We start from the raw sequence: 26,257 nt of genomic DNA on the forward strand, positions 1-26,257 counted from the left end.
TGGACAGCTGACTAACCCCTTCAGAAGGCAACCTCAATCAGCCAATCCACCAGGGGATAGAGGGGTCACACAGGTGGGGCACCATCGAGGTGGTGTGGGGGAGGAGGAAGATCGGTCAATTGCTGCCCAGGGAGAAGCGCAACAGAGTTCTTGCGACCCTGGAGAGGAATAGGTGTGGTAGTCTCCATGACAGACCCCCCGGTCTTAAGGTTCTGCTTTTGAATGCCAGATCCGTCAACGGTAAGACAGCTGTCATTCAGGATTTGATCCTGGATGAGGGGGCGGATCTGGCATGCATCACTGAGACGTGGTTGGACGAGCTGGGTGGGGTGAATCTCACCCAGTTGTGTCCACCAGGTTTCGGGGTGCATCAGCAGGCCAGGGCTGGGGGGCGGGGAGGAGGAGTCGCGGTGATCTTTCGGCAGTCCATCGCCCTGATCAGATGCGCCGTTCCGCAATCTTCGAGGTTTGAGTGTGTCTTCTTGAAGGTGGGAGCCCGAGACAGCTTGGGGATTCTGCTGGTGTACCGTCCACCCCGCGACCCAGCAGTCTCTCTGTCTGAGCTAGCAGAAGTGGTCTCCAATTCGGCCCTGGTCTCCCAACAACTCATGGTTTTGGGAGACTTTAACATCCATGCCGACCACATTGACAGGTGCAGCTCAGGATTTCATGGTTGCCATGATGACCATGGGGCTGACTCAAGTTATAGCTGTGCCCACACATCAGGTGGGACACACGCTGGACCTTGTCTTTATTGTGGACGGTGGGACAGTCAGAGTGGAAGAGCAAAATATTCTTCCATTGTCATGGTCTGACCATCATCTGATCTGTTTAAGTTTCGCCGTGTCTTCTAACCTCCGCAGGGGTGGTGGACCCACTAAGATGGTCCGCCCCAGGAGGCTGATGGATCCGGATGGACTCCTGAGGTCTCTTGGGGATCTTCCTGTTCTGGAGACTGGCGATCCTGTCGATGTCCTGGCTGATCACTACAATAGTGAGCTGTCAAGGGCACTTAACACGATCGCTCCCGAACGTCCCCTCTCACTGCGTAGAGTCACGTCGACTCCTTGGTTCACTGAGGAGCTGGCTGTGATGAAGCGTGCGAGGAGGGGACTAGAGTGCATCTGGAGAAAATCTCAGGATGTGTCTTACCAAGTACGGGCTAAAGCCGCTATTAAGGCTTACTCCGTGGCTTTGCGAGCAGCCAGGAAAGCTTTCACGACTGCCCGCATAGCGTCTGCGGCCAACAGGCCATCAGAGTTGTTCCGAGTTGTTGGGGAGCTCCTGCGGCCTCCTGAGACCCAGGGGCTTCCCGATGACTTGGCAACTCGGTGCAGCGATTTCGCGCACCATTTTGCAGGCAAAGTTGCTCAGATACGCCGTGAGTTGGACTCCAGTTTAACTGTAGTTCCAGCGGAGGTAACCGAGGTACCTGTCTGTCCGATTTTGTGGGATTCTTTCTGGCTTGTTCTTCCTGATGACGTGGAGGGGATTCTTGGGTCTGTGAGGGCGACCACTTGCGCTCTGGATCCTTGTCCTTCTTGGCTGGTTAAGCTGGCCAAAGATGGGTTGTTGGATTGGTTTGTGGCTATTATAAATGCCTCCTTGAGTCAGGGGACAGTTCCATCCTGCTTTAAGCAGGCGGTGGTAAAACCGCTATTAAAAAAGACCTCCCTGGACCCATCTGTATGTAACAACTACAGACCAATCTCCAACCTCCCGTTTCTGGGCAAGGTTCTGGAGCGGGTGGTTGCCACGCAGCTCCAGGAATTCCTCGATGACTGTCACGACCCAGGCGGCAGAGGCACCAATAACCATACACAGAGGCCAGAATCTAACTAATATCTTTATTGAAGGAATATATAAAGTTAATAAAAACAAGTATAGAAAATAGTCCAGAATTAGACCCTTCAGGAAAGATCAGAATTAGTCCAAAAAAGCAATGTCCAATAAGAAATATTAAGGTCCAAAGTTGTAATCCAATAACCGAAACACTCACTTTGCCAAGCAAAGTGAGGGGAGATGACAAGGTCCTTAGTCCATAAAACTTGAGCGTGGCTAGGAAATAACTTGATACTTGAAACAAGGCTTGAACGTGGAACAAGGTAACTAAGAACAAGAACAAGGTCCGTGGAATAACTTGGTAAAATCCGTGAAACAAGGCAAGGATTAGTCCTGGGAAACAAGGCAAAGTCCGTCGGTAAACAAAGGCTGGGAAGCAAGGCGAAGGCTGGATAGCAAGGCAAGGCTTGAGCTGAAGCGAGGCTTGAATCGGAGCGCGCTGTCCAGACACAACTCGCTCCGTAGGCTGACGAATTGACTCCGCGAAGTTGCTACGCGGGCAAAACACCTATATAGAGTCCAACTTTCTCACCAAAGCGGTTCTCTGGGAATCAGAAACGAAAGCTAAACTCTGAGACCAGATGTTAAACTCCTTAAAGATTCTCACGAGAACCAATGTTAATTGGCAACATTCTTAGCTGCTATCCTCGCACTCCTGCGCGAAGCTGAATCCAAACTTCTCTGTTGTTTACAAAACTCCCGGCGCAAGAACACGGGAGAAGTAGGCTCTGGGGTTGTTTGACATACTTCTGGGGCACAACTTTCTTGCAGGTGCAAGGTTTCCAGATCTGCCTGGGAAGGATCTGGCTGAGAGGAATCCAGTTCAGACTGGGAAGGTAAAAAACCCAAGTTTTCATCTTCATCAGGGATTACAATGTCCTGAGCAGGACTACAAGGCCCATGGTTCATCACACTATCCCCCTCCTCAGGGCCCCTCCCAAACTGGGGTCCTCTCCCCGAGGCGCGAGGTCGCGGTTTGGTGGGATAGGTCAGATGAAAGCGACGGGTTAGATCAGGAGCATGGACTGTGGAGGCGTCTTCCCAAGAGCGTTCCTCAGGCCCAAAACCCACCCAGTCAATGAGATATTGTAGGCGGCGGCGATGAAAGCGAGAATCCAAAATGTCCTCAACCTCGAACTCCTCCTCCCCATTCATCAAAACAGGAGGGGGGGCCGGTTGGTCTGTATCAGGACGCACACCATCCGCCGGAAGGAGCAGGGAACGGTGAAACACTGGGTGAATGCGCATTGAACGCGGAAGTTGGAGTTTGAAAGTCACGGGGTTTAATTGCGCCACCACTGGATAGGGGCCAATGAAGCGGGCATCTAACTTCCGGCATGGGCGGTGGGAGGGCAGAAAGCGAGTGGACAGAAAAACCCGATCTCCTACCTTGATTTCGGGGCCCGGCTGGCGGTGTTTGTCAGCGTGGCGTTTATAGTCCTCCTTGGCTTGGTCCAGTTGCTGGAGCAAAAGTTGTTGCACCGCTGTGAGTTCCTGCAGCCAATCCTCTGCTGCGGGAACTTCTGAAGTTTCAATGACAGGGGGAAAGAAACGTGGATGGAAACCGTAGTTTGCAAAGAACGGCGTTTCTTTTGTAGAAGCTTGAACTCCATTATTGTAGGCAAACTCAGACAGTGGTAACAGAGAAGCCCAATTGTCCTGTTGGTAGTTTACATAACAGCGAAGATACTGCTCCAAAGTGGCATTGGTGCGCTCCGTTTGCCCATCTGTTTGGGGATGATGAGCTGAAGATAAGCGAGAGTCTATGCCCAGTAGTTTTTGTAGTGCCTTCCAAAAACGAGAGGTGAATTGAGATCCACGGTCTGTGACTAAACTCTTGGGCAATCCATGTAGTCTGAAAACATGCTGAAGAAATAGATCCGCAGTTTCTTTGGCCGTGGGGAGGCCTTCGCAGGGAATGAAATGGGCTAACTTGGTGAATAGGTCCACCACCACTAAGATCGTGGTGAATCCACAGGAAGGTGGTAGGTCAGTGATGAAATCCGCGGAAATTATTTCCCATGGGCGAGATGGGGTAGGAAGGGGGTGCAAAAGCCCTGAGGGCTTCTCCCTTCGTATCTTGGAGCGCTGGCATACTGGGCAGGTGTTGACATATTTTTCCACATCCTTGCGGATCTTGGGCCACCAAAAATCTCTTAGGATCAAATGCATGGTTTTAAATAGTCCGAAGTGTCCTGCTGGTTTGCAGTCATGACACAGACGAAGCGCTTTTTCCCTGCCCGGTCCGGGTGGGATATAAACATGATTTCTATAGCAGAGCAGCCCATCTTTAAGCGAAAAGGGAAAATGCAGACCTTGGCGAAGTTGGTCCTGCGCCCAGGCATCTGCTTGCTGACTAGCCCTGATTTCTTGAGCACAGATGGGTCCTGGAGTAGGGGAAGTTGAACCAATGGGACTGGATTTGGTGTTCCCCACTGTGAGCGTGGCAAAGTTCTCAGGTTGTAGCAGTTGGGATTCAAAGGTCTCCTTGCGTCCTGCAGCGTATTCCGGTTTACGTGACAGGGCGTCTGCTTGCTTGGTTTGAGCTGGGGTCACATAATGGATCTGGAAGTTGAAACGTTCAAAGAATAAAGCCCAACGTTGCTGCCTCTGATTTAGTTTGCGGGCAGTTCTTAGATGTTCTAGATTACGATGATCAGTGTGGACTTCAATGGGGAATTTGGCCCCTTCTAGCCAATGTCTCCAAGTTTCAAAGGCTGCCTTTATGGCCAGTAGTTCTTTTTCCCAAATGGTGTAATTCCTCTCTGGTGTGGTTAGTTGACGAGAATAAAAGGCACAGGGGTGGAGGTGATCTCCCACCGGTTGTAAGAGTACAGCCCCAATTGCCACATCAGAGGCGTCCGCTTGCACCACAAAAGGGGTTCCAGGATTTGGGTGCTGTAGAATTGGCTGGGAGGTGAATAGTTTCTTCAGTTGCTGGAACCCTTTCTCTGCTTGATCAGTCCAGCGGAAAGGCTGCTTTCCACGGATGCAGCTAGTGATGGGGTCGGACCAGCGGGCAAAATCTGGAATGAACTTGCGGTAGTAGTTCGCGAACCCCAAGAAACGCTGCACCTCTTTCTTGTTAGTTGGCGCCCGCCATTCCAATACTGCTGAAACTTTGGCTGGATCCATGGAAAGCCCTAGAGGCGAGATGCGGTAGCCAAGGAAATCTACCTCTTGTAGGTCAAAAGCGCATTTTTCTAGCTTGGCATAAAGTCCATGATCCCGCAGTCGTTGCAACACCATTTTGACGTGGTTCTCATGTTCTGATTGTGATCTGGAAAACACCAAAAAATCGTCCAGGTAGATTATCAAGAATCTGTCTAGATAGTCCTGAAAAATATCGTTGACAAAATGCTGGAACGTTGCGGGAGCTCCGCATAAACCGAAATTCATAACTCGGGACTCGAATAATCCGAATTTAGTCTGGAAGGCGGTCTTCCACTCGTCCCCTTCTCTGATGCGAACTAGATTATAAGCCCCCCGAAGATCCAGCTTGGTGTAGACCTTGGCTCCTCGAAGTCGGTCCAGTAGATCCGAGATTAAGGGCAGGGGATAGCTGTTCCGCTTGGTGATATTGTTCAATGCTCTGTAGTCCACCACCAAGCGTAATTCCCCTGACTTCTTCTTCACAAACATCACTGGGGAGGCGGCTGGGGATTGAGAGGGTCTGATGAACCCCTTGCGAAGGTTTGTCTCTAAGAATTCCCTGAGAGCTTCTTGCTCTGGTTCAGTCAGGGAGTAGAGATGCCCTCGCGGGATCGGGGCCCCCTCCACCAAGTCAATGGCACAGTCATAAGGTCTATGTGGGGGTAATTTTTCGGCTTCTTTCTCATTGAATACATCCCAATACTCGGAGTACTTCTTTGGCAAGGTGATGATGGGCTCGGAGTCTGTGGCATGGCATACCTTGGCTACGAGGCAATGGTTTTGGCAGTACGGTGAAGCAAACTGCAGTTCTCTGTTGGACCAGGAGATGTTAGGGTCGTGGAGTGTCAGCCATGGAATTCCCAAAATCACAGGGAAATGGGGAACCTCGGTAACAAAGAAGGAAATCTCTTCCATATGTTCCCTTATCCACATCCTGGTGGGTTCCGACCACTGGCTTACGGGGCCCGTCTTGAGGGGACGGCCGTCTATGGCTTGCACCACACGGGCATTCTTGAAATCATGATATTGTAATCCCAGAGAGTCGGCATACTCTCTATCGATGAAATTGTTGGTAGCTCCAGAGTCTATCATGGCGTGGATCATGACGGGTCCCCTTTTTGCTGACCATAATGTGACCACGAGAAGGAACAGGACCCCGGTTGGCGGCTCTTGGATGGATTTTTTGACCGGGTTGGCGAGCCTCTCTACACCCGGTCGTTGGCTTCCCCCGCCGGCTGTGTGCCAGTCGGCTCAGACGCCTTCGACTCCGTGGAGGACGCCGCCGCAAGACGGGCGGCAGGCTTCCCTTTGGCTGGGCACTCTCTGGCGAAGTGGCCCCCGTTCCCGCAGTACCAGCAGAGGTTCAAGCGTTGACGACGGGCCTTCTCGGCGGCATCTAGTCTGGGACGCACATTGCCCAACTGCATCGGCACCTCCTCGCCTCCTCTGGGGTATGGGGTTGGCGGCGGGGGTCTCCACACCGGACGTGGCTGAACACTGGCGGGAGCGGGGGGTTTTGCCCCGGCTCTACCGCCCTGGCCTCGAACCCATTGTTTCCTGTTGGCAATCATGACTTCAGCCCGTAAACATTGATCAATGAGTGCCTCGAGGGTCTGGGGAGGATCCACCTTGGAGATTTCTTCCAGCATTTCAATGTTGAGACCCTCCCGAAATTGTCCTCTGAGGGCTACATCGTTCCAGCCGGTGTTGTGGGCCAGCACGCGGAACTCGGCTATGTACTGAGACATGGGTCTGTCTCCTTGAAGGAGGCGCCGGAGTTTGTGACCGGCTGCCTCCAAATTGTCCTCGATTCCCCAGGTCTCCTTAAGGTGATCCAAGAAGCGTTGTGCTGAACTTAGGTGGGGGGAGGCTTGATCAAACAGGGCCGTCGCCCAGCTAGCCGCTGGTCCGTCTAGAAGACTGTAGACCCACGCCACCTTGATGTCTTCTTGGGGAAACTCGGCATCACGGGCCTCTAGATAAGCTTGACATTGGCGGCGGAAAACATGAACCTTAGCAGCTTCTCCAGAAAACTTGGTAGGCAACGCCATGGCCGGGAGGCGAACTCCGCGCTCCCTCAACCCTTTTATTTCTCCATCCTGCGCGTTGAGTCTGTCACGGATGCGGTCCACTTCGTCCTTGCTGATGGTGTAGCTGAGCGGCTGTCCAGCCGGCGCGGCTCCGGTAGACATCCTGGCCTCGGTTAGTTGGTGCTTATGGGCGGCGGAGTCAAACTGTCACGACCCAGGCGGCAGAGGCACCAATAACCATACACAGAGGCCAGAATCTAACTAATATCTTTATTGAAGGAATATATAAAGTTAATAAAAACAAGTATAGAAAATAGTCCAGAATTAGACCCTTCAGGAAAGATCAGAATTAGTCCAAAAAAGCAATGTCCAATAAGAAATATTAAGGTCCAAAGTTGTAATCCAATAACCGAAACACTCACTTTGCCAAGCAAAGTGAGGGGAGATGACAAGGTCCTTAGTCCATAAAACTTGAGCGTGGCTAGGAAATAACTTGATACTTGAAACAAGGCTTGAACGTGGAACAAGGTAACTAAGAACAAGAACAAGGTCCGTGGAATAACTTGGTAAAATCCGTGAAACAAGGCAAGGATTAGTCCTGGGAAACAAGGCAAAGTCCGTCGGTAAACAAAGGCTGGGAAGCAAGGCGAAGGCTGGATAGCAAGGCAAGGCTTGAGCTGAAGCGAGGCTTGAATCGGAGCGCGCTGTCCAGACACAACTCGCTCCGTAGGCTGACGAATTGACTCCGCGAAGTTGCTACGCGGGCAAAACACCTATATAGAGTCCAACTTTCTCACCAAAGCGGTTCTCTGGGAATCAGAAACGAAAGCTAAACTCTGAGACCAGATGTTAAACTCCTTAAAGATTCTCACGAGAACCAATGTTAATTGGCAACATTCTTAGCTGCTATCCTCGCACTCCTGCGCGAAGCTGAATCCAAACTTCTCTGTTGTTTACAAAACTCCCGGCGCAAGAACACGGGAGAAGTAGGCTCTGGGGTTGTTTGACATACTTCTGGGGCACAACTTTCTTGCAGGTGCAAGGTTTCCAGATCTGCCTGGGAAGGATCTGGCTGAGAGGAATCCAGTTCAGACTGGGAAGGTAAAAAACCCAAGTTTTCATCTTCATCAGGGATTACAATGTCCTGAGCAGGACTACAAGGCCCATGGTTCATCACAATGACACTGATTTTCTGGACCGCTCGCAGTCTGGCTTCAGGCCTGGGCACAGCACTGAGACGGCTTTGGCCGCCTTGGTGGATGACCTCCGCAGGGAGCTGGACAGGGGGAGTGTGACCCTGCTGGTTCTCTTGGACATCTCAGCGGCTTTCGATACCATCGACCATGGTATCCTTCTGGGGAGGCTCTCCGGGATGGGGCTTGGTGGCACGGTTTTGCTGTGGCTCCAGTCCTTCCTGGAGGGTCGTTCCCAGATGGTGAAGCTGGGGGATACTTGCTTGGACCCCTGGCCATTGACCTGTGGGGTCCCGCAAGGGTCTATCCAATCCCCCATGCTATTTAACATCTACATGAAACCGCTGGGAGAGGTCATCCGGAGTTTTGGAGGGCATTGCCATCTCTACGCAGATGACACGTAAATCCACTACTCGTTTCCATCTAACTCCAAGGAAGCCCCTCGGATGCTGAACCAGTGCCTGGCCGCTGTGGCGGACTGGATGAGGAGGAACAAACTGAGGATCAATCCTGACAAGACAGAGGCCCTCCTGGTCAGTCGCTCGTCTGATCAGGGTATTGGGTGGCAACCTGTGCTGGACGGGGTTGCACTCCCCCTGAAATCACAGGTCCACAGTTTGGGGGTCCTCCTGGATTCAGCGCTGACGCTTGAGGCTCAGGTGTCGGCGGTGGCCGGGAGGGCCTTTGCACAACTCAAACTTGTGCGCCAACTGCGACCATACCTCGTGAAGTCTGACTTGACCACGGTGGTGCATGCCTTAGTTACCTCTAGACTGGACTACTGTAATGCGCTCTACGTGGGGCTTCCCTTGAAGATGGCCCGGAAATTACAACTGGTCCAGCGGTCGGCGGCCAGACTAATAACTGGGGCGAGTTACAGGGAGAGATCCACTCCCTTGTTCAAGGAGCTCCACTGGCTGCCGTTTATTTTCCGGTCCCAATTCAAGGTGCAGACCATCATTTATAAAGCCCTAAACGGTTTGGGACCCACCTACCTTCGTGACCGTATCTCCTATCATAAACCTGCCCGATCCCTTCGATCGTCAGGGGAGGCTCTCCTGTCACCACTGCCAATATCTCAGGCCCGCCTTGTGGGAACAAGGGAGAGGGCCTTCTCTGCTGTGGCCCCCCGATTGTGGAACTCACTGCCCGGTGAGATTAGGCAAGCCCCCACACTAGCAGCCTTTAAGAAAGACCTGAAAACATGGCTCTTCCGTTGTGCCTTTGGAGAGTAATCACTACATACATCCCTTTTGCTGCTCTCCTTCAATATTTGTCCTCCAGATCGCACCGCCACTTTATGATCCTGTCCTCTGTGGTTTTTACTCCTACTTCCTTTCTCACCTCGAGTTTTAATCTAGTGTTCATGTGGCCCGCCCTTGGTTTTATTGTTCTTTGATCTTGTTTAATGTAGTGTATATTTTCTTTTATTGTGTTGTTTAATGTGCTATGATTTGTTGTTCTATTATATTTTGTTATATTGTATTGTTCTGGGCATGGCCCCATGTAAGCCGCCCCGAGTCCCCATTGGGGAGATGGTGGCGGGGTATAAATAAAGTTTATTATTATTATTATTATTTCCTAAATATTGGTGCTTAAAATGCATGGATGATATATACCTACCCAAAATTATACACTGATTCTTCCACAAGAGAAATATTTTGCCTTTAATGTCATAAGATTTTTTTTCATGTTAGGAGTGACTTGAGAAACTGCAAATCACTTCTGGTGTGAGGGAATTGGCCCTCTGCAAGGATGTTGCCCGGATGTTTTACCTTCCTGTGAGAGGCTTCTCTCATGTCCCCACATGGGAAGCTGGAGCTGACAGATGGGCTCACCCGGCTTCCTGGATTTGAACCGCTGACTTTTTGGTCAGCAGCCCTGCCGGCACAAGGGTTTAAACCAGGGGTCCCCAAACTAAGGCCCGGGGGCCGGATGCGGCCCTCCAAGGTCATTTACCTGGCCCCCACCCTCAGTTTTGTAATATAATATTTTTATATCAGTTTTAATAATATAATATATTGTATATACATATAATATTAATAATATTATGTTATACAATATAATACTAATAGTAATACCATATAATAATATTAATTATATGTTATATGATATAATAGTACTAGCTTTGCCCGGCCACGCGTTGCTGTGGCTTATGAGAATTCTTTGTTGGCCAGGTGGAGTAGCAGTGAATAGCCTTGCAGTCTCAAAGCCTGGCCGTTTTCTGGAGTTGCTGGAGCCTATTGTTGTATGAACACAGAGGCATGGATGAGGGGTTGTGCTGCCAAGTTTAGTGTTTCTGGGATATGTAGTTTTGTTGTTTTGTCCTAGGCCGAAATTTCATTACCCTTTTATATATAGAGATAGTGGTATAGTTCAATATAGTAATATATAATGCTAATATTGTGCTATGCTAATAACATAATACATATTGTATGCACATACAGCTGCTCTGGGTCCCCTTCGGGGTGAGAAGGGTGGGGTATAAATGTGGTAAATAAATGCAGTAAATAAATAATTAATTTTAGACTTAGGCTCGGCCAAAGTCTGAAATGACTTGAAGGCACAACAACAACAATCCTAATTAACTTGACTATCTCATTGGCCAGTAGCAGGCTCACACTTTCCATTGAAATCCTGATAGGTTTATGTTGGTTAAAATTGTTTTCATTTTTAAATATTGTATTGTTTTTTCGTTGTTGTTGTTGCACTACAAATAAGACATGTGCAGTGTGCATAGGTTTTTTTTTTTTCAAATGATAATTCAGCCCCTCAATAGTCTGAAGGATTGTGGACCGGCCCTCTGCTTCAAAAGTTTGAGGACCCCTGGTTTAAACCATTGCGCCACCGGGGGCTCCAATATCATAAGATGAAAAAAATGGATAAAGGAAGCTACCATCAAAAATCGTCCTGAAAGCAGATTAGAACCACAGGACGCATCCTTTGATTTTAGGTTCTCCTTTTTGATCCACAATCCCTATTCAACTTTATCAAGGATCAGAAACAACCCACTCTGGTTTAACACCCCTAAATCCTGGAGAACATCAATAGGAGGCGAGGCTTCAAGGCAAAGGGACACCCTCCAGATGTTCTTCACTATTGGTTATTCTGGTGAGGGCTACTAGAATATACAGCCCAATATTACATAAAAGGCTGTACATTATCTCCCTCTCCTACATTCCAGAATTAACCAACCAAAATAATATCAGCATTTTTTTTAGAATAACTAAAAACTAGCATATAAAATTAAGGTTGATAAGAAATTTCTTTGCACACAGTCGCTATTGCATATACAGTAGAGCCTCACTTATCCAACATAAACGGGCCGGCAGAACGTTGGATAAGTGAATATGTTGGATAATAAGGAGGAGTTAAGGAAAGACCTATGAAACATCAAATTAGGTTATGATTTTACAAATTAAGCACCAAAACATCATGTTATACAACAAATTTGACAGAAAAAGTAGTTCAATATGCAGTAATTCTATGTAGTAATTACTGTATTTACGAATTTAGCACCAAAATATCATGATGTATTGAAAACATTGACTACAAAAATGCGTTGGATAATCCAGAACGTTGGATAAGCGAATGTTGGATAAGTGAGACTCTACTGTACTTTCATAAAAACCGGAATAATTTCATATTTTCATTCTCAATTGGGCTTCAGATGAGAAATCTAACTGCTATGTTCCCAAAAAAATGTGGTTACCTTAAACCATGGATAAAAGCAAACTCTCTATTTTAACTATAACTGGGTTGAAAGCATATTACAGAATAGAACTGGAGGACCTGGAGAGGCCCATAAACAATTCAGAGAAGGGAATATTTTTGAAACTATGGATATGGAGTATTTACTGTATTTACTTGGAGATGAACACGAAACCAATTTTAAGCAAAAATGTGTAAAAGGCAGCATGAAAACTGAATATTGGGCTACAGGCATGAAAGCATTCAAGGCTGAACTTGAGCGCATGGTGATCAATGAAGCTCAATGCCGCCAATAGCTCAAATACATCCAAGTTAGCACAAGTTATAAGGCCAATTAAGAGAGCCAGGAAACGTTTTTGCCTGGTTGAAAAGCAGCACAGTTCTTTCATAGCCAGCTTTACAAATCTGAATAAAGTGAGTCAAGCACAGTATGAAGTAGTGTTGCAGCTCATACCCAATGGAGCCTATTTGAAAAGATTTCAAAGTGGTACATCATAAGGTCTTTGGGAGGGATGTGAATCATATTACATTCTGTCATGGAGTACTGCAATTGTCTATTTCTTTATTCATTCACTCACAAAAAAGGAAGAAGAGAAAGCAGAAAACCCCGAAAACCTACATGAGGGAGACAGAAGTTTGCTGCAAGAATGCAATACATACGTAAATTGAAGAATGAGCAATACACAGAAAAGCAGCTCGCATCATAAATTTTATCTCCTCACAAATTGGTCCCAAATCAACCTTGCCTTTATTTCATACAGAAAATAGAACATGGCACAGGCCATTAGGCATATTCACAGCAAACAATTATCACCAGAAATGTCACCAGAGAATGAAAGGGAATTGATTTTGACTATGTCTACAGTTATCCAGGTGGCATCTTATTTTCTTTATCTGAGGAAGCTAGGTGGTTGTCACAAGCAGAAATATGATGTGGTAGATATTGAAGCACCAGTTTAGGGTATAGGAGATATGTGTTGAAACTCTTCCCTGAGACCTGAAGATCACTGAATAGCCTTGGACCAGACTCAATTTTTCATTATAATCCTCATAGTTGTCTCCCAACTGCATAATCAAAATCAGATTATTAAGTTGGGAAGCAACCGTGAATGTATCTGTGAATACATTTAGTGCTATCAGGATCCATTTCTGGACTGTAGACAACATCTTGTTTTTCTATATAAAAGCTGAGAAAAAGGGAGAAGTCTTCTTAATAATAAATACCATATCTGCATTAACTTCAATTTCACAATTGTATAATAGGGTGTTATTTTCAAGATTTCAGCTATAAATGAGACTATGCTAAATCAGCACCAAAGCTAACACATGGCTGTATTACTGTTTTCTTGCCACACTGAACTGAAAAGCTACAATACTGCATATCCTATTCAGATAGTTTCATTAGTCATTCTTTGCTTAGGTCTGATAAATACTTAACATTAGCATTCCGCAGCAGTAGTTCACCCACATTCCCTAGAAAATCAAATACTAGAAAACCGGCATGTTGAAGAACAAAATTAGAAGTAAACTGAAAAATGATAAAGGATGTCACAATTTGTAAATTTGTTGGCACGGGCCAGGGTTTCTTTGCTTTGCTTTTTAAAGTAAGCTTCTAAGGAATCTTACCCAAAACATCATTTCAAGTATAAAGGGAGTTTACAGTCACAATATTTTTCTTTTACCTGTGTTCATTAAAAATCTGAAACTGTGCTAACAAATTATAGAGATTAAGAATGTAAACATATCTTTAATAACTAATGTTTTCTATGAGTTCAGCCAATTTATATTCTGCAGAACTATTAATGGAAGCATGCATTTCACTTTCCTGTCACTGGGAAGGAATTGTGAACATCAGGTGCCTCTCACTTCCTTTATATATTACCTGTTTGTTTGTTTTTTTCCGAAGAGAAAGAAATAGATGGAGGACAGAAACATCCAGAAAAACAAATTGACAAAAAGATTACCTCTCGCAGAAGTAGTAATCTGTAAACTATATTTGGGGGAGGAAGGGTCACTAATACTGTATTAGAGATGGATATGTGAAAAATGCATGCAGTGACAAAATGGAAAAATGTGTACATTATGTAAATCACATACCAGAATGCAGAAATTTCCATGCAGAAAGCAGAACAAAACAAGTAATACCATGTCAAACTTAAAGTGGGGTAGGGGACAGTTCTGAGAAAAACAAGAGAAATTAAGCTGCCGCACTTTCACATCTTACTGAAGATATTTAATACTCCTTTCCCATCCACATCTGACTCCATCATAGAATATCTAAATGTGTATCAGGCTATAGACAGAGAGTGAGAAGAAGGTTATTCTATTCCTACTTCTGTGAGTTTAGGTGCTTTTAGCTCTCCCAAAGTGTCATCTGTGGAGCTGGCCTTAGCGTCAGGCACAATGAACCAGCTACCTCAGGCAGTAGCTCCTATAGCATGAAGAACAGCAGTGAGATACCGGATGACAGAGATCTGTGTGTCAAGAATCTCCCTCTGCACCAATTGGCCTGTTACTTTCAGATATCATGGAGGACACTGTTAATGTTCCACTACTGCTGAACCTGCCAGTACTGTTGGCTTCAATATATGGATTTGGAATGGGAAAGATTTTATCTTGACTCAGGTGACAGGATGATTTTGTCCAGTTCTCCATAATCTAGCTGGCATCTTTTCTAAACAGCGACATAAAAAATGTTTCTAGCTAAGCTGGTCATGGTAAGAACTATCATTTAAAGAATTCTCACTGAAGAATTCTTTAAAACTAAACAAAATAAAACAACCTCTCTCTCAACACAGGCTTACAATAATGCCCACCATAGTCATCAAAAATATGTTACATAGTGAGGAAAGAAGTTAAATAATATTATTTACAAGAATGCATTGTTTCTTTTATTCAAAGTTTTAGATCTATAGCAACTTGGATTCAAGAAAATTGGATAGAAAGAATGGCAAAACAATTCTAGCCAAGAGATCCATTATCTTGCAGGATGATTATAAGTGACGGCATGAGATGAACCTTTGGAATAAGTATAAAGTATGTTTTCATATACATTAGAGAGGGAGGGTGGTACACTGGAAGTCGAGAAATGTTAGAGAAGCTCAGTACACTAATCCAGCAAATTCCTTTGTTATACCATGTTTGAAACCACAAAGACTCCAAGCACTGCAGTCATAAACAAAATGTGAAGTTCAACGTTAATCCTACCTATCAAAATGAACCACAAAACTAACTTAAACCCCACTGACTTCACTAGGGACTAACACTAGATTTAGAGATCAACATTAGATATTCTCCTACAGATCCCTCCAAAAAGTTCTATGACTAGAAAGTCCTAGCAAAATCATGTTTCCTTGTTTTTTCCTTTTATGGAGAGCGTGAAGAGTTTTAAAAGCACATGAAACTGTGCTGACAAATGTAAAAATAATATACTCTCCAAGATAGGTTGAAAACTTTGCAATTAGCGCAGTGCATTCAAACAGAGACACCTCCATTTGACTTTACATTAGATTTCTGTTTTTTCCACAGAGTTTCACAGCTCCAGAATCTAATGCATGCTATCCATGTTGCTGAGTCTGACAAGCCTCCAACATAGTATATGCAGTTAAAAGCTTTGGACAACTGGCAAATAGAACTATCAACATTGATGAAAATATATACTATACAGACAGTCCCTGAGTTACAAACATGTGACTTACAAATGACTCACAGTTAAGAACAGGGCTGAGATAACAGGAAGTGAGAGAAATCTACCGCTACGAAGGGAAATTTACTCCTGGATGAGTTATCATGGGGAAAAGGTATCTCCACTTAAGCTTTATCACCAATTCTTATTTCCACAACAAGCCACATTTTTCAAAATCCAATGGCTAAAGGGACAGAAAGTCAGGTGAAATCTTCGGCACAGACAGCAAAACAAACACCACAGGGGTGTTAACCCTTTCCTATGCAATCTAAAGCAGATATATATATATATATATATATTATAGCTGGAGTTACACTTAAAAATTGTACCTCTTCTGACTTAAATAAAAATTCAACCTAAGAACAAACCTACTGAACCTATCTTATTTATAACTTGGGTACTGCCTGTTTATTTTGTAGAGATACATTGAGTTTGATAGATGCACATTTATCTAATTCAGTCTGTAAGCTGTACATGCTATTTCCCCTTTTCCACTCCAAATGTGGAGCTGGACAGAGTAAATCTCTGTATAATAGTGGCATCTGAAAATAAAACTAGACAAGTTTTTACTTGACAAAGATTTAACCAACACCTTTTTCAAAATGCAAATAGCAGCACCCACACAGGGATGTTGTGATAATGATCAGAAGCTAGTGATCAGTTTAACCTTTCTATCTCATGCGTTGGTTTTATTGAAATTGCTCCTTTGAAGCTCTTATTTGCATTGGGAGGAAATTCCCTTATCATCATGAAATAGCTTCTTCAAGGAGATGCTTTTTGGCAGTGAAATCTGAGTAAAAAGGACAATATGTTAAAACTGTATTGTTTTTATGTGGGGAAAGAGGAGCAATTTGAATGTCCAAAGGGACAAATGAGTTTCAAGTCCTAGAAACATTACTAACATATACATCTTCTACTCAGTTTGATGAGTTGTAATACGAGGCAAAAACAGGACTAGGAGAACACAGTGTACCTGTAGTAATTCAAGGAATATTGAAGGTATTATTCAACAGATACAGATTCAGTATCCCTTAACCAAAATGCCTCAGACCAGATGTTTTGGATTTCCATTCTTAATCAAATGCGAAATTAGAATTCCTGCTTTTTTCCATATATCTACATAATGAAATAGCTTGGAGATAAGATACATGTGTAAACAAAAAAATAATTTATGTGTCATAGATACCTTATACCGTGTTTCCCCGAAAATAAGACAGTGTCTTATATTAATTTTTGCTCCCAAAGATGCACTAGGACTTATTTTCAGGGGATGTCTTATTTTTCCATGAAGAATTCATATTTATTGTTGAACAAAAAAATGAACATTTATTATATACTGTACAGTAGTTGTCATCACAAACCAGCATAACCAGACAAACTGTGAATCCTATCAATTTCTTGTTACTACCATTATTTCCAAGTACAACACTCTATGGTACGGACATTTACTGATCCTGCATGTTCTGGTGTTCTGTTTGGCGGTCATGCTTCCAAACAGAACCTTTTCTAGGTCTTACTTTTGGGGGAGGCCTTATATTTAGCAATTCAGCAAAACCTCTACTAAGTCTTATTTTCTGGGGATGTCTTATTTTAGGGCAAACAGGGTACACACAACTTGAAGGTAATTTTATACACAATATTTTAATAGTCTTATGCACGAAATAAAGGTTGTGTTCATTGAATCATAAGGTAAAGGTGTCACTAGCTCAGCCCTTCACGTGGATACTTTTGGATTTGGGAGTATTTCAAATTTTAGAACAAGGTATTTGCTCAATTGGTATTTTCATCTGGGAGACAAAGTCAAGGCATTTTCTGTGTACAGATAAGTCCACTCTTACATTCAGCTTTTCTATGGGTGGTCAGTAGATTAGATACCAAGATACACTTTAGCTGAAACTATGCCAGGGCATTACAGATGACCTGCAACCCTCTGAAAGTTTTCCTTTAATACAATAAAATAGAAACACTTTTATAGAATGTGTGTCAATCCTAATCAGCCTTCAGGGTCACTGGATGGTCAGTAGAACTAAGACTGGCTTGCTATCTCTTTAAGGCACTTCTAACCCACTTTTCAAGATGAACAAAATAAGTCATTATTGCAAGATACCTGGAGTCTAATTAGCATTACTAAACTTGTAACAAGCAAAGTACTGTCAGATCCAATTCAGAGGGCATTTTTTTTCTGCACTAGATGAACTCCCACATGACTTTCAGTTCTAATTGAGTAGAAATAGAAAACAGTAGACAAAGCACTTATGCATACAGGTGATGAGGAAGGTAGCAAAGACTCTAGATTTCCAAGTAAAACAGGCACTTTCCCTGAACAGCTGTTGTTTCTCATCTGCTTGTATTGCTCCACTAACTCAAGAATAAGGGTGAGAATAAGGCTATGAAAAATCACTTCTTTTCCTCCCATGGTTCATTGCCTTGGAAGGGGCATTTGGACACACAGGGACAGCACGGAGCAGTGGCAGGTTTAGGGACCCTTCTGGAGGTTTTAACACATGCTTAACAGTGCTGACCTTTGCCTTGGCAAGGGATGATAATTTCTTACAGCTATAATATTTTGCATCTTATTAAATGTAAATTCAGCAGATCGCCTTCGTAACCATATGGGGCAATAGTAGGTTTCAAGAGCTCCATGCATGGCTTGTGCAATACTGCTTTCATTTCCACCCATAGATTGCAATCTATCTCTAGAATGTGCCCTGAGAATCACAAATAATGTATCTGGACTATCAACAACTAAGACTAGAAGAAAATAGTTTGCACAGTATCATCAGGCCATCATCCAAGAGTGGGCAAATGGCTATAGCAATTCTGAGATATGAATATTTCTTAACCCCAACAATGACAAGTGATAGCACTAAAACCACAAGAAGAATCTTGTCTTCCAGCTGAATTGTACTTGAAAGTATCCAAGAATGATACTTGAAAATATATTTGTATTGTGAAATTTTCTCATTACAAACCAACAATGCTACCATAATCTCCGTAAAATATTTTATGAAACAAGGAATATTGAAAATGATTGTGTTATGGGGCTGGGTGGGGATGATGGTGTATGCCTATTTGCATTTATTTAAGTCTGTATGTTTATGTGTTGTCGAAGGCTTTCATGGGCAGGATCACAGGGTTGTTGTATGTCTTTCACCCACATCTATGGCAGGCATCCTCAGAGGTTGTGAGGTATGGAATCCATGCCTCACAACCTCTGAGGATGCCTGCCATAGATGTGGGCGAAATGTCAGGAGAGAATACTTCTGGAACATGGCCACACAGCCCGAAAGACATACAACAACTCTGTATGTCTATGTTACATTTATACCTGAGTTAGCATTTGGAAAAGTGGCAGTTATCCAGGAAGCTAAGATGTTCATATAAACAGAAGGATTTCTCAACAGGCCAAGTTTGCACAGTTCATTTATACTGATGTTATTGTGCACCCAACACTTTTTCTCTCCTTTTATGGCTAATCCATTAAAGTGTTGACAATACCTTTTTTCAGGGTTTCATGGCTCATGAAATTAGAATAATCAGCCTTAATTACTTTGGATCTGGTAAAAGAGGGCTAGAATCCTCTATGGCAGTTATAAATGCATAACCCAGATGCCCATGACTGTTATTCACAATAGCTATGCATCCTAGTTTATGACCATAAAGGCCCCAATCCCTATATTTACTGGACAGCAGCCAATTGATAAGGAGCCCGTCTCTGAGAAACAGCTGGTGTTCTCAGAGCAAGAGACACCCAGCTTTTGGGAAAGTTAATGAAAGGAGTGATTGGGAAGGTCGGTCAGATACTTTTCAGGAGACAGATTCCCCTGCAATCACAGTGACTGCTTCCCAGTTAGTGGGGGTTGGGAGGACCAAGCTAAGATCCATTGCATAGCTCCCTAACTACAGCACTTATAAAAATGTAACATAAAACACAGTGCTTCATGAAAGATCATTGTTGTTATGAAACCACAACAATAACAGGAAGTATTAAAGATTTACTAGTTATTCACAATATTCAGAATGTGAATGCATTACCATAACTTTTGCCTATGAGCACCACAAGTTTTGAGTTTGGTCAGATTATTATTGTTTGTTTATACCCCATTTTTTCTCTCCACAAAGAGATTCCAAGTGGCTTACATTAAAAGCATTTCAATATAATTTAAAATTTACAAATATACAAACATTAAAACAGAGTATCAATTGTATTTAAAAAAATAGTTAAAATCCGTACACTGGAATTAAAACTTCTACTCCTCCAAAAAGTCTCCCAAAGAACTCAAAATCCCATTAACAAAATACACACATGAAAGTCTATTACTTGCCTAAAGCAGGGGGGGAGGCAAATTTAGGACTACGACATATTTACAGATACAAACTTTCTCAGTTGTCCTACTGACAAAACTAAATGTTAAAAACTGACTAAAACTCTGGAAGGTCCAGGAAAGCTAAGAAGATTAAAATTAACCGAGTTGAGTTCAGATTTTAGAGCTAATCAGTAAATACTTAATTTTGTTGCTATTTCTAGGAAAAAAATTGTTTTTCTAAACACAGTAAAATAAATGCATTTCCTGCCCAGTCAATTTTAAACTATGAATTTTAATTGATACGTTATTGCTATGATTTTTTTATTGTATGTATTAATCTTGTCTACATGTTTTCGGTCTATGTGCTTTAAATAGATTTATGTTTTATTTATCAAACATTTTAGCTATTGTTTTTTAAAATTAGTTTTAACCTCTGCTTGAGCCTTGGGGGGGGGGGAGGGTAAGAAATAAAAAGTATTATTACACATCACTATAGTTATTAAATGTGGCAAAACCAATTTAAATGTGTTCAGCTTCATGCAGTTCAGGACCATTTGCACATTCCATTACTTGTTTCAAAATCACAAGTATCATTAAACTCCATAAGGCTTGCTTATCAATAAATATAATTTGGATCAATTTGAACAACTGAGGACTCTGTTTCTTTGGTGGTGTATTTATTTTGCTTACTATATTTTTGAACCAACATAAGAACAGTAGAATTCCAAACAAGAAGTAAAGCCAAACTAATTTAAAATACATACATTGTGATATAATGAGGGAGGGAGGTCCTCTAAAATCACTAACCAGCATCAGTAGCTAAAGCTTCATGTGCTGTATAGATTTTATCAGCCTTCTAAATGCGCTTAATAAGGAAGCCTGGGAACAACAGATGGATGCCACATAGAAGGCCTTGTTCTGGGTCCCACCAACCTCAACTTTCTTAGAGATAGCATGGATAACAGGGCCTCAGATGGTAATGTCAGCTATGTTTTGTGCTTAGTGTGCATTCAGCTTCTTTTAAAATGTGTTTATCAATCCAGATATTTACTAATATCATGCAGATACAATATACTTATTATGTGAGTTTGTTTCCTTTATACACAAAGTGCTGTGAACATTATAGAATCACTCTGAATTGCACTAGAGGCATAAACAGAACACTTCTTTAGGCCTTTTCTATGTCCTCCAGAGTGATTCTATGGTATGGTTTGGCTAGAAGCCTAAGAACGTAATCCTTTAAGTAAAGAAAAGTAAGGTTCCAGAAAATCCTATTATGCAAAACATTCTGGAATTGATTCCTTACAATATACGGGCCTACTTCATTGAAACTGGGCATGGAGGTGATCAGTCTGAAAAGGTGACATTCACAACTATTTGAAACCAAGGTATAATAAGGACTCTTGTAGTACACCTGATATCAAGAAAGAATCCAGCTTCTCACAGACCAAAAAAGAAACCTGCTAACAAGTTTTGGAAATGAGCTTTGAGCACAAAAACAATTTTAGTTCCTTCTGCAGAAGCTGGAATTAGCTCACCATGACACCAAAGGTATGTATCCAAGTAGGAGGAACACCGCCAATTTTGTTGTAGCACTGATATGTGATTACCCACCATGCTGTTTGTCCTACAAACTTTTCAAAACTTCTATATAAAAGGATACCTTGGTAGTAATAAAACGCTGCCACTGTTATTACCACTAGACACTTACTTCATGCTCCATTCTCCTTTTCCCAAAAAGGGCTCACCAACAGCAGTCTTCATGTGAGTGACACCAAAGGCACAACAAAGTAATAATTTAAAAATGCATGAAATTCAGGAGTTTGCATGGAAATCACAATGCTGTTTGTTGATCAAGGAAGTAAACCCAGTTATTACTATGTATGTTTTGTTTTTGTTTTTTAAAAAAGATTCATTTCAAAAATTCAAATAAGTTACTTCTTTAATCTTTATGGAAATATGATATAATATTTTCTGCTAATATCATTTTCCTTTGTAGTATTTCTTATCAATCATTAACACACATCTCCAGGTACACATTGGGCTCATTTTCCATGTCGCAAAACCCAAAAGAAAATGAAAAAGGAAATGAACATTTTCCACAACAAGCCCAAATTGCACATCTGCAATTCCAAACATAATAAAAAATGTGTCTTAATGTTCTTAGCGTATTTCTAAAAGCTCTCTTTTTAGTAGAAATCCACTCATCAGACAACCATAAAAAGACTCAACAGCTGCATTTCATCCAATTATCTTTTTTAAGCCTCAGTGCAATAAACTAAACTTCAGAGAAGTCTCAACTAGACATCATCAAACAATTCAGGTCTGAAACTGCAAGGCAATTAATAAAATGTGGAGTATTGAGCCTGTATTTCCTCTGACTAAACTTCAAGCAAGTTAACTGTGATAACTGCACTCACAAAAAAGGAATTTGGTTCTTGAAGGATCATTATTTCAGTGCATCACCATTACCCAGCTGGACACCAACTGGGAAGTGAGCAGAAAGTGATAGAGGGAGGCAGACAAGGAGGTTTTGACCCTTCCCATTTAAAAATAAACAGATTCAGGGAGCTGATTCACACTTCCTTCTCAATACTGCAAATGTGCAAGATGAATAATAGCATCTGAAGCGGTGCCTGCAATAACTAATGTCCTAGATTTACAGCTAAAGATTACTTTACACACAGATAGTCTCTTTGAGACAAATTACAGATCAACTCTCCTGACAAGATGCCAGGCTGACATCAGTGTGAGTCTAATTTTCCAAAATCTTCACTGGTCATAAGCAATGGCTTTCTGTAACACAAACCAGCCAAAGAACCATAGCAGCAAGAACTGTGAATCAAAAAAAGCGGCAGCTGTCATCTTTCAAAACCTTTAAACTGTCATGAAAAAGTTACAAACAATTACATAAGGCTAAGCAACCTCACTTGCCTTCTTCGCTGCACATGGGTTCACTTCCAGCAACAGCGTCTCCAATGGGACTAGGATAATCTCTGCTGTAATATTGGTGGCCAGTGCTTTCCCATCTCCCCCCCCCCCCCACCGCCAAATGGGAAAAGGAAATTGCTTACATTACCTTTGTTGAGGGTTCCTGTGATGAGTTTAAAGATGGTTTGGGCAAATTTAACAATCCCATGCTTACATCTCTTTGAACAGCCACTCATGGTTCCCAGGGTGATAAAGCTTTCCTCTCTCTCCTTCAGTACAAGCAGCAAAGTCTCTTCCAACTTAGAGATGATGCAAAACTCTGTCTTGCTATTCCAGCACCAGCAGCACCTTAGGAAGAGATCCCCCCCCCCAGCTTTTTCAGGACCGGTTGCAGTGGCAGTACCTTGTTTTAAAGGCACAGCTCTCTCCAGCAACAGAGCTGCTTCCTTCCCAACCGTCCAGCCTGCCTTTACGCTAAAGGCTGCCCTGTAGATTTATCAACCGGGTTGGTATTTAGGAAGTCAAGCACCCAGGGAGTCTCTGTAAGAAACAGCAGGAAGGAGGAGTTTGCCATGCCAAGCTTTGCAGACTGGCTCACAGGGCAGTGGTAATGCAGCAATTAATACCAAAGTCAGAAGGAGGGGTGCCTGCCTGCTGCACCGAAATGCTGCTGTTTAAAGTGCATCTTTCTGCCCAACGTACCATTCTGGTCCACACACTCATTTTCAGCCTGTTAGCTTCTTTACTAGAAGCCGACAGAGTGGGAAACCCAGGCAGAAGGATTTCTCTGCTTTGCTAGCACAGTGTGTGTGTGAGTGCTCCTTTCTTTTACTGGAATTACTTTATAAAACCAGTAGCTCCATTTCAAACATCCCTCTTAGACTGGGCTGTTTCTACCCCAAGGTAATGAACTGCTCTCTTGTTATGCCAGAATTAAGCAGGTGAAAGAGTTTCTGAGAGAAAGCATCAATTGCTGCTTACCAGCCACCTGTCAGCCTCTTGTTAAAAATAAAGAGGCAGTAAAAAGTCAGCAAATTTAATACAGATAGTTTTGCTTTGACACTGTATTTCTTCCATGCACAACGAAATCCTAATCAAACTGGCTTGGTGCTTACCCTAAGATCGATGAGATTTTTCATTTTTCATCACTTGTCAGTTTCTTGATCAGAAACACTAAAAATGAACAGTGCAATTCATTCTGGTACATTGGAGATACTCCTTTTGAGAAACACAGTACCTTCCATTCAGTATTTAGTCCCAAAGCAAGTAGACTCACTGAACCAATAGTACTTACCTCAGGATTTGATTTACTAAATTCCCATGGGTCTACTCCAGCTGAACCTAATGAGACAAAATAATTGTGTTGGGATAACTATGGGCACCTTTTATTAATTATCACCTATTTAAACTTTCTTCATGAACTGCAACAATTCAAAGTGAGGATTGAACGTGATGTTGTGTAAGCCGAGGCAGTGGTCATCCCAGACACATTCCTCAGCTGACTTAGGTGAGACACCTAAGTTCCCTGTAACTCAACCCGAGTAATAACCAGGGTAACTGCTTAGGGAACCTGCAAAGAGGATTCAAACCCCAAGTTCAGAGACTTCAGGGATTTGAATTCCCTCGCAACTCCATTTATCTTCGCCCCCACCTCAGTTGACCAAACACACAGGTCAACCTATGCATAGTAATCAACTGGTGAATTCCCATTCAAATATTAACCCCATCTAACCCTGCTTAGTTTCCAAGATCAAATGTGATCTGATGACTAAGGGGCATTGAAGACCTTCTCCTGAATAACCCTTGCCTGATACTACCTTTGCTTGGACCATTATAATACAAAAATTGTTATTGCCATGTGTATTATTATTATTTGATGCACAACAAGATTAGTACACAGCAAACAAGAACAATATGCTCGCTGTTGTATTGAATCACACATCGGACTCTTCCCACTCTCTAGGACTATGTGATGTATAGGCGAATAATGTGTGCAAATCTGAGTAGGGTGGCCTTTTGCAGCTGACAGATGGCAATTTTGTTAGCGCCAATTGTTTTTAAGTGCTGGCCAAGGTCTTTAGGTACTGCACTCAGTGTGCAGATCATCACTGGGGCCACATTTACTGGCCTGTGCCAGAGTATTTGCAGTTCAGTCTTTAAATCCTCATATCATGTCAGCTTTTCCAGTTGCTTCTTGTCAGATTATTGTTATATGTTAACCAATGAGAAGACATAGAAAAGTCAAAAGTCCAAAGCAGCCTTTTGCAGAAAAAGAACATGAAGGGCTATGTAAGACACTGAAAACACCTGTAGGTCTTAAGCTATTTAGGCCCACAAAATGGTGAGATCTGCTTAAGCCAGCTTTTAAAATAGCCACCCCTGATAGGAGCACATGGCAATTCAAAATGTTACCCTGGGCAATGGGGCCTGGAAAGGAGGCACCTAGGTCTGTCCCCAAGCAGCCAAAATGGGCATTCCCACTCGTCCTGTGGCCCCCACCCCTCACCCACTACTTACAGTATATGTGGAATTAAAGGAGGGAAAGGCAGCTCCTGAATGTGCTACCTCCCTCCAACAGCTCACAGCTCCAAGGCTGGAGCTAAAGGGGGGCAGCCGCCTAAGTACAGTGCTCTGCCCTTTTACAACTAGTCCCAGCAGGGACTATTTTGTAACATTTTGCCTCACTTCATGCGGGTGGCAAATAGCCCTCACATCCCAACATGCAAGAAGGGGAAACCACATTGTATTTAAGCTAGGGATAATGTTGGACCTTTGGGTGTTAGACTGCAACTCCTAGCATCCCTAGTATGGAGAAATACTGGGAGATGCAGCCCAACGACATCAGTGGGAGTCATACAATCCAGCACTAACCTTTGAAGAAGCAGCTTAGAAGTTTTGAAGTTTCAAGAGGAAGGTAGTTCGTGGAGACCATTCAAACGACACTGCTATGTTTCCACTTTACATGCTCTGGCTTAAATCAGGCATGGGCAAACTTTGGCCTTCCAGGCATTTTGGACCTCAACTTTCAAAATCCCTAACAGTCGGTAGGCTATTAGGAATTGTGGAAGTTGCTGTCCAAAATGCCTGGAGGGTCTAAGTTTGCCTATGTCTGGCTTAAATCCTAACCAGGCTTCCTTGGTGCTCAGCCCAGGATCTAATGAGATTTTTCAGTTAGTTGTGGAATCCTGGAGTTTGTCGGTTGGTGAAGCATTAGAGCTCCCGGGCTAAGAATTCTTCCCTAACTGCCCATCCCAGGATTATGTTCCATGTCAGGTGAAGTGGAACATGGTGATATAATTCTGTAGCGTGGCTATTGATGAATATGCCCACAGTCATCTGGAGAAACTAGACCTGGTTAATATATACCTAGCATTTAGATATGTATTCCTCAGGCAGTCACAAAAC

General features: G+C 43.2%; 1 protein-coding gene across 1 annotated transcript in view; it reads right to left on the minus strand.

Annotated features, from left to right (window-relative positions):
• Positions 1-23,503, minus strand: part of kcnip1 (potassium voltage-gated channel interacting protein 1) — a 747,099-nt gene extending 723,596 nt beyond the window's left edge. Inside the window, exon 1 of the mRNA XM_003217336.4 lies at positions 23,001-23,503. Within this exon, the coding sequence (XP_003217384.1) occupies positions 23,001-23,088 (88 nt within the window). The 5' untranslated portion in view covers positions 23,089-23,503. The remainder of the gene's footprint in view (positions 1-23,000) is intronic.
• Positions 23,504-26,257: the final 2,754 nt, after the last annotated feature.

The sequence above is a fragment of the Anolis carolinensis genome, chromosome 2 (assembly GCF_035594765.1).
Source record: "Anolis carolinensis isolate JA03-04 chromosome 2, rAnoCar3.1.pri, whole genome shotgun sequence".
Lineage (NCBI taxonomy): Eukaryota > Metazoa > Chordata > Lepidosauria > Squamata > Dactyloidae > Anolis > Anolis carolinensis.